Genomic DNA, 8,953 nt, shown 5'->3' on the forward strand with positions numbered 1-8,953 from the left:
ACATACTAAAGGTTTATTGGTAACTGGTTGTGGTTAATGATTATTTTTAATAGCAAGGGGAGGGACTTAAATTCTACAATATACCAAAAGCAGATGTTAGTTAATACTGTGTATCAATTTGCTGCTGTCAACAGAATTCATAGTTCCTTTAACATGGATTTTTAATTATTGAAGATAATTAGAACTAGAGGGAGTCATATATGTACCAAGCAGATGCTGATACTGTTGGTGAAGCACTCCATGTTAAATATATAAATAGGCAAGCTTATGTATTTGTCAATATACCATACAGAAAATAAATTTGTTCATTGTTTAATAAATGCTTCTATTAAAAGCACTGAATAGAGCTGTGTAAATTTCACTCGTTTCTGCAACTGTTTACTAAAAATAGCATTACTAAAATCAGAAAGCAGTAGTGTTTATATTTTATTAAATTGTTTAAGGAACTTAGAGGCTATAGTTGAGCTGCTCAGCACTGCTTAAGCTCAGGAACCAAAGCCTGAAAAAACACATTCAGTCCTAGTTGTGTAGATTTCTACAGTAAGGCTGCTGTTGAATAGCAGGAAGAATGAGAAAAGCCACAATATTTATGAAGACTCTTGAAAATGCTTCAGTTTATTAAAAAAAGCTCTCAGTGGGTGTGTGTTAGATAAAGAACAACCCGTTTGTAATGTAATCTCAGATTTCACCTAAGTGTCCACAGGATTACACGTATGATAGAATTTTCTAACCAACAATGTATTTTACAGAGACAATAGCTTGAGAGATGATGTACCAGGACATTGACCATTTTGCAATGATGATGATATCAAAGACATTGACAATTTGTGCTATGGCTCAGCTGAAGTTATTCATAGCTGTCCCAAGTGCCTTATTGCAAGGGTGCTCTGAAGGGGTTGTATAGTAGTACTTCAGGTCTGAACAGTGCAGTGTCTTGCTGTTAACTCCGATAATGCTGTTTGTACTATGGCAACATAAAATACTTGATATTCTCAGAACAGTCTAGGAAGGCTCATCAGCCAAGTCACGTTGATCAAAGTACCTAGTGGTGAGAAGTAGAATATGGTAAGAAACCTCTAACGCAACATACTATGCTCAGAGTTCTTAGATCCCTTGCTTTCTAGCTCTTCTTTCAGTGTTTTTATCATACTTATAACTTTGCAGTTCAGGGGGCTTGCCTCCGTATACCAACATGCTTTCTTCACTCTTAGGTTTATCTCAAGTCCTTTTACCTAAGTGTACTTGCTACATAGGTCCAGGGTACTTTAATTTACTTCCACTTTCAAAGAATCTAGGTTAGGATGAACAATCACACATTTATTCTGGACATCCTTTACTGTTTTCGGTATGTAAGTTGCATTACCTGCTAACTAAGCAGATTATCAAGTTCAGAGCTGATATTTGTTCTTCATTCTTGTTCTCCTGAAATAGGAATAAATATTAGAACAGTTCTTTTGTTACCCGTGTCAAACAGAAAAGCTGTTACACGCTATGCTACATGCTTGTAATCTTCTCTTCATCCTCAAGCAAACTTAAGACATGAAAAATTACTTACAAGAACCAAAAAATCATTCATCTAATAACTTGCTAAGTCCAGCAAGTCCTTTGTGCAATTAAACATTAAATCTTACCTCTAGTACTCTGACTTCTGAGCATCGTCTTGCCAGCTGTCGAATAAGGGAGTGAGCTTCAGGTAGCAAAGGTTTTTCAAGGCATGCCAACAGTGCATAAAGCCATCTGCCCTGTGTGGATTCAAATAACAAAGTTTTTAATTATGAACATTTCATTGAAGTTTCATGCAGTTCCTGTTATATAGAGCAGGACTGGAGCATAGGTCTTGAAACAAAATTGCATTTAAGTGCTACTGTCAGAACTGAAAATTTTGAAAGCCAAATGAGACACTACACAGAATTTTGTGCCTCTAGGTAAGCTGCTTGTGAACAGCACTCCTGGACTTCCTGATATTTTTTGGAATACAGGCCAAGATATAAATTAATACAGCTTACTCTGTTGAAGTCTGAGGGAAAGATTATTTCAGTAATACCCGAAGATTATTACTTAGCTATTGATTTTTAGCTGCACAAACTGCAAAAACATTCCTGAAGAGTGAATGTATCAAGTCAGATCTTAATGTTAAATATTATAGAAGTAATTTTTCATTACTCTCTTGCGCTGTGGTACTGAATGAGATAAGATGCATCCACCAAGGTGTTTTCTAACTATGCTGCCATTACATAGCTAGTCAATCTAGCTGTGGCCAAACTCCATGCTAATGTATCCTGTCAGTAAGAATTCGTTGTGGTTTAATTTCATACTAGGTTTGATTTTCACCATAATAATGCAGCTAAGCTTTCTGGTCCGTGCTGCACAGGAAACACTCGAAGTGTCTTTTCCAGCACAATGTCATGCATCTCCAAACAAATCCAGAGGTGTTGGTAAACACAGCATGCAGCACCTTGGCAGCTTGAACTGGTCAGAACCAAAGCTGCTGCAGTCTGACCCTCTTCCCTGCCCAGCACCGATACGCACCTAATGCTGTGGTTTAAGTTACCGTGGTGAGCAATAAAAAAGGGGTGGGGTTGGCAGTACTTAATAGATCTGTATCTGCTGCTTTGTAATTAGCCTTCCAAAAAGATCTGTGAATACTCAGTATCTAATCAAGAAAGTTTTGACAGTAACTGAAAATGACACATACACCTAGGGAACTCTTCAGAAACTAAAACATTTTAATAGAGAATTATGAACAATTTATTCCTTGTTTAATGTGTTCATGTGCAAGTAATCAGAATAAATTAAAAATTACCAGTTCTGGAGTAAATTTTTTCTCCCCAAACCAGCTTATCAGGTATTCCAAGACACTGGTTACTGTTGCCTTTAAAAGAGGAACAGAAAGACACAATAAAATACCTGCAATGTTTTGTTTTGCTGTCCTTCTACCCAAAGGATTATATATATAAAAAGCAATGTGATTTAGAAAAAATTATGCACATTATGAATTTCTACTCTACTGTGGTGCTATATGGTATTTATTCCAGGTTGAAGTTACATATAAGGGTAAAGCAAGTGTTAAAGCACCAGTTCCTGGAATGAATGAATTTTCTGTGTCAACAAAAAGCTATGTATAAGTAGCTCCAGGTAAGGAAAGTGGCATCATGCTGACTGGTTGTTTTCTATAAAGGTGACTAGCGGGAAACACAATAGTAAAGGAAAGTGCGATTCTTCCAGCCTTGCAATGTACGTAAGAGTTCACAATGAAGTGTAAGGACTGCACTTAAAATACTAAATGAGAAATCTTAAAACACTGTTAAGCACCTAATGGGACATTCAGCAAAAATTCAAACATTAAGTGTTCTTGAGAAATTACAAGGACAAAATACTTTTAAAACTAGTCACAATAAATGTTCACTAGTGAAGTTGTTTGTAGCTGAAGGTCAGATAGTGGTTAGTTGTTTTCCTTGCAAGCGTACAATGAATAGCAATTATAATAAACAATGGCCTACTCTAGCACACGAAAATATATAAGAACTGCAACAGACAGAATATGAGAAATAATGATTTATGCAATGTTGCTATGTGATTCTAAGAGGTAGGCTTACCTGACTCATTCTGCTTACAATACTTAGCAGAGGGGGAAAGCCCACCTGAAAAAAATGAAGTTGGAAAATGCAGACATTATCACAAACATTTTTGTTCTACTTTAGAACATACTAACATTTTACTGTGGTGCTCAGACATTTGTGGTGAATTGAAAGTCTGTTCTGAGCTTTGAAATCCATTTTAAAAAAAGTCTTCAAGCAAATTCAAGGTAAGGTCCAGTCAAATTTGGTATCAAAGAACCTTGCTTTTACTGGTATCTGTTAAAGTTTTGTTTTTTCAAAACACTGCAGTGAAGGACATGTTTGTAGGATAGCATGTATGAGGAGAGGAGCCACATATCACCATTCAACAAAACACTAAAGCAGATTATGCAGAAAGCTTTCCCTTCAGTTCAGTGAGCAACAAAGTAGTGGGCTTTAGCTGGGAACAGATGAAGAAACTAACTTTTTGACTAAAGGGATAGACTTGTTCTCTGCTTCACTCAGTTTCCACTTAAAGGGGAAGAAAAAGGGGACTTTCTGGGCTCACAAGAGAGCTTGTTTTCTACGTAGCACAAGGTGGTAATAAACAATAGGGTTGTTTCTGGCAGTTATTCTTGAAAATAGCATCGGAAAATTAGATATAAGTTCTACACTCACCTTTATGTAATCGATTCCTAGACTTTCATCATAAGATAGTGTATCTGAGTATATTCTTTCACCCAGGCAGAACTTCTTCCAGCCTTCTTCATCCTCTGGTTTTGGCTGAAGTAAATAAAAGTAAATGAAAACTGTGAAATACTGCTATTTTCAAAGAAAAGACTTGCTAATATTAACAAGATGTTGCATTAAACTGTAAAGCAAGATTAACCATGGATTTAGTGACCTGAGCCCCCCCGCCCCGCACTGCTATGAATTCTACTCACCATAGTAACATTGCTGTCCAAATGTTGTGACTGCCAGTGATTTCGGTGCTTGTTCAGGCTCTGAGTAATTAAAACAAAACCAAACCAGAGTTCAACTTTGCACTTATCTTATCCTAGCCATAGCTGCTCTTCATTATTCTTAAAATATATAACAAGTCTATTTTATGATGTTCTATAAATCAGTAGGGGCATAACTGGCTAAATAGTTGCCATGCCTCTTATTATAAATGAAACTAAGCTGCTCATGCTGGGTTTTTGGAAGTAATGTTAAACCTGAAGGAATTTTAAAGTTTCTAAAGCTGAAGAAAAATCTGATTTAGTCCAAAACCACACATAAAGCCAATATCCTCTTTCCAGCAGTGGTCTTTATCTGTATCAGATGTCTACAGAACTGTTAGAAAGAACTGTGCTTTCCTAGGATATTTCTTCTACCTGACAGGAATGCCATATAAGAAAAATTGGCCTGCTTGACAGTTTCCTGTACAGAGTGTAAACTTTTTGTAACAGAAGAAATTTTCCCCCTAACCCAATTGTTATTGTAGCAGTAAAAATGACCACTAAAAATGCTGTATGTAACAGCAGCTGATGCATAGTGTTTGAACAAGTGACTTCTGATGCTCTTTTTATTCTTAAATATTTTTTAGGATACTCTAATACTTCACAGTGTTAATTCTGGCACAGATGAGAGGACAATTCATTTGGGTATAAAAGAAGTATCTGTACAATGAATATGCCTTTAGATGTCAGTTTCCTTGTTCTACTAAAACCTTAGATTATGCGCAAAACATATTATGCAATGTGATACCTTATAGAAATAAGGGCTAGCTCAGCTAATGTTTACAATGTAGATGCAGCAGTACAGACAGCACCTTCACTGATTTATTTCCCTGAAAAAACAAGGTAAATGTGCTCATGCAAAACTGAGTGCTACAGCAGCTTCAGTGCAGTTGGTTATTTAAGAGCAGGGTGCACCAGGAAAAAGTTGTGCTAACACTACAAACCTTGCAAACACATTTTACGAAGTCAGTATCTCTCCTTGAAATGGGTACCACCACTGTCAATATTCTAAATGGACAGTGTGGTGTACATACATGAATCTCCTGATGGGTTAGAATCCACTTGTTTTTTCAGTTAATGTTGAGTTCTGTAGAACATTCCTGCTGGCACTAAGTTTTAATATAACCAGATAAAAATCACAGGAGCTTTTGTCCTCCCTCAGCTACTCTACATCATTTAACCTAAATACCAAGAGATATTTTGTTGAAGTTGAAGCAGATTTTTTTCTTTAAACATGACTCTCAAGAGTTTTAGCAGCAGTTTAAAAGCCACATAACACATAATGATTTTTTTTTCCCATAAGCTTAAAACATTTACCTACAAACATCTGTCCTACCATAAAGTCATAACACTTCTATAGTAGATGTACAGTTGTCCCCCATACAGCACAGGTGTGTTCTATCCAGACAGTCCCCTCACACATACACACACCCCGTTTTGTACCTGACGAACAGCTGAGAAATTGGCCACTTGCTGCTGCTGCCACTTGAGTGTTGGAGAGTATCCTTCAGGAGCAGGCTGACATCCGGAAATCTAAGAAAACACTGCCAATAATTATAATGCAAACAGCGCTTTCTAAGAAGAAATCCTTAAGAACAAGAGTCAGTAAATGTTTACTAGCAGATAGACAATATCTCTTAAATCTTCATGTAAGAAAGGTAATGCCATAACCACATCCAAGAATGACTTAACAGTTGATTTAGACAAAATTTTTTTGATTCTCCTAGTATGCAAATAAGAAAACCTAAGTATTCAAAATACATTGTCAAAGAATTACTTAAAGTCGTCTTTTTAGCACTGTTCTGCCTTAAATTTCCCTGTTTATAAAAAGCAGGGTGCTATTTCCTTATCTTGGACAGATGCTATGAATCTGAAGTGTTCTACTTGCCAAGATAATAAGTCGAGGATGACAGAAGACCACAAAAATATGTTTTAGAATTAACTCTGACAGTTAAGTAGATACAACCTCTTTAAAGATTAACATGAAAGAGTTATTAAAAAAAAAATAAAATCTTTCTACAAATGTTTAAGAACACCACTACAAAGAGATGAGACAAATGAAGAGAATGGTCACAGAAGTTACATGGTTGTATGTCAGTACTAGAAACTTTTCTTGAGCAATGTAGTAGTGAAATTTCAGATTACAGAGTTTTCACTAGAGAAAGACAATCTTGGTCTCCTGAACTACTTGAAAGTAGATTGAAAACCAAGCTGGCAGGGGCAATGTAACAGAAAAATCTACTTGGGTAGTAAGAAAATAGTCCAATAAAATATTCCACCAAAAGGAAAGAAGCAGTGCTAGAATTTCATCTAACTTTAGTAAAGTATAGCTGCACGTACTACCCTTACCCTAGATATATATTTAAACCTAAATATAAGTATGGAGATAGCTTTCTTCTAAAATTTATGCAGGTTTTATGATTAAATATTTATGAAATTTAAGGCAACATTAGGTTTCCTGAAACAATAGAACATTTTGCTCTCTATCAAGTAGCATAGATATTATCAATTTAGAGCAATTATAAAGCCTGCTGTTACCCAGCAGTGGAACAGGTGTTTCTTCAAACCCTGACATTTAATCTAATCCTGCAGATGCTTTTAAAATCCAGCAGTGCTATTTAGTTACGCCAACTACTCCCAAAAGTAGAACATTATATTAATATCTTTCCCGATTTTCTTTTCCTCTCTCAAAACAAAACATGTAATCGTTCATCAAACTTACTGAAATGTTCACTGTCTGCTTCTTCCTCAGTTTTTTGGGGTCTATTTGTGCCACGACCACATCTGGGCACCGCGCTGCTTCGATCCTACAAAATAAAATCCAGTGGCTAAATTTTTTCCTTTTTGTAACAGGCGGTCACATGCGGCACACCTCTGAAAGACTGCACCTGCACAAATCTTCGGGTATGTAAAACACTGAATACAGCGGGAATTCTTACGGAAGGTTTGACTTGAGAGTGACAGGTCAAGTGCTCTCAGCTTCTACACAGGTGCTTCAGCCACTTCGGAGCTTGCCTACATCCTAGCCTGCCTGAACTGCCGCACTGCTTCCCGCAGCGAGGCCTGGGAGCAGCACCGGCCCCAGAGCTGCAGACAGCGCTGTGGGGCACCGACCCGCCGAGAGACACGCCGCGGACGCGACGCAGCCCTGGAGAAGCGGCAGCAGCCTCGCACCAAGCGGGGGGGGTTTAGCCGCGATGCCGGACGGGATCCCGCTGCGCCGGGAGCAACGGGGAAACGGCTCTTCTGGCTGCGGCTAGTGGGTTAGCGGCAGCACAGCAACGCGAAGCTCGGCCCCGGCAGCACCGCTCACAGGCAGGTGACGCCGGCCGACCCGGCCCGCGGGAGCTCGGCCCGCCCGCCACTTACTGGACGCGCTTCAGATACTCCTGTGGTGTCCTAGGAGGCACCGTGGGGTCGAAGTCCTCAGTCAAGTCACAGTCATCCACAGGCAGCAGCCGCGGCATCAGCTCTTCCACGCCCGACTCCATGGCCTCACGGACACCGCTACGAACCCAGCGCGGCGGCGAAGACTGCCTCACCGGGCGACACTGGGAGGCGGCGCGAACAGTTCTCGCGAGAACGGCGGGAGCGGGCCACAGCCTCCCCTGTTCCCCGTGGCGGCTGCGTGTGCGGTAGCGGTGGGCGCCTCTTGAGGCAGTGCGGGAAGTGGTTGTGTCGATGTGCTGCCCATTAAAACAGGCTTATGTCTGTGGTGGGTCGCTGTAAACGTGTAATAACCGTTTGCATTAGGCCCTGTGGACCTCCTGTATAATAATACTTGTCACGACAAGCATTATTTATTAATTACTCCAGTAATAATAACTCGAGACCTCACCTGTAGTACTGCATTTAGCTCTGGGGCCCCTAATACGAGAGGGATGTGGACGTGTTTGAGTGAGTCCAGAGGAGGGCCACAAAGATGATCAAGAGCGCTGGAGCACCTCTCCTGTGAAGACAGGCTGAGAGAGCTGGAATTCTTCAGCCTCGAGAAGAGAAGGCTCAGGGAGACCTTAGAGCAGCTTCCAGTGCCTAAAAGGGGCCTATAAGAAAGCTGGAGAGGGGCTTTTTACAAGGACATGTAGTGGTGGGACAAGGGGGAATGGCTTTATGGCTTTAAACTGAATGAAAGGAGATTTAGATTAGATATTGGGAAAAATATCACTATGAGGGTGGTGAGACACCGGAACAGGTGACCAAGAAGAGCTGTAGCTGCCTCATCCCTGGAAGCGTTCAAAGCCAGGTTGGACAGGGCTTTGAGCAACCTGGTCTAGTGGAAGGTGTCCCTGCCTGTGGCAGGGGGATTGGAATGAGATGATCTTTAAAGTCCCTTCCAACCCAAACCATTCTATGATTCTACAGTTCCTTGAAATGCTTTGAGATTTATGATTGAAA

General features: G+C 39.7%; 1 protein-coding gene across 1 annotated transcript; it reads right to left on the minus strand.

The window, feature by feature from the left end:
- Window positions 1-586: 586 nt before the first annotated feature.
- Window positions 587-8,137, minus strand: GEMIN2 (gem nuclear organelle associated protein 2). Its single transcript, XM_030481355.1, has 10 exons — window positions 7,928-8,137; window positions 7,281-7,365; window positions 6,002-6,091; window positions 4,502-4,561; window positions 4,236-4,340; window positions 3,597-3,641; window positions 2,804-2,872; window positions 1,632-1,742; window positions 1,364-1,422; window positions 587-1,042 (listed from the first exon to the last, which is right to left on the minus strand). The coding sequence occupies exons 1-10, from the start codon at window positions 8,047-8,049 to the stop codon at window positions 1,003-1,005; spliced, it is 786 nt and encodes a 261-aa protein (XP_030337215.1). The 5' UTR covers window positions 8,050-8,137; the 3' UTR covers window positions 587-1,002.
- Between the last annotated feature and the right edge of the window lie 816 nt (window positions 8,138-8,953).

The sequence above is a fragment of the Strigops habroptila genome, chromosome 4, assembly GCF_004027225.2.
Source record: "Strigops habroptila isolate Jane chromosome 4, bStrHab1.2.pri, whole genome shotgun sequence".
Taxonomy (NCBI): Eukaryota; Metazoa; Chordata; class Aves; order Psittaciformes; family Psittacidae; genus Strigops; species Strigops habroptila.

Bases quoted from the DNA above. Each gene is read 5' to 3' on its own strand.
- GEMIN2 (XM_030481355.1), bottom strand. From the start codon at position 8,049: ATGGAGTCGGGCGTGGAAGAGCTGATGCCGCGGCTGCTGCCTGTGGAT. The intron at 4,341-4,501 runs GTGAGTAGAATT...TATTTACTTCAG, and splicing joins TGGACAGCAATGTTACTATG to CCAAAACCAGAGGATGAAGA. The intron at 2,873-3,596 runs GTAAGCCTACCT...CCTCTTTTAAAG, and splicing joins TTGTAAGCAGAATGAGTCAG to GCAACAGTAACCAGTGTCTT.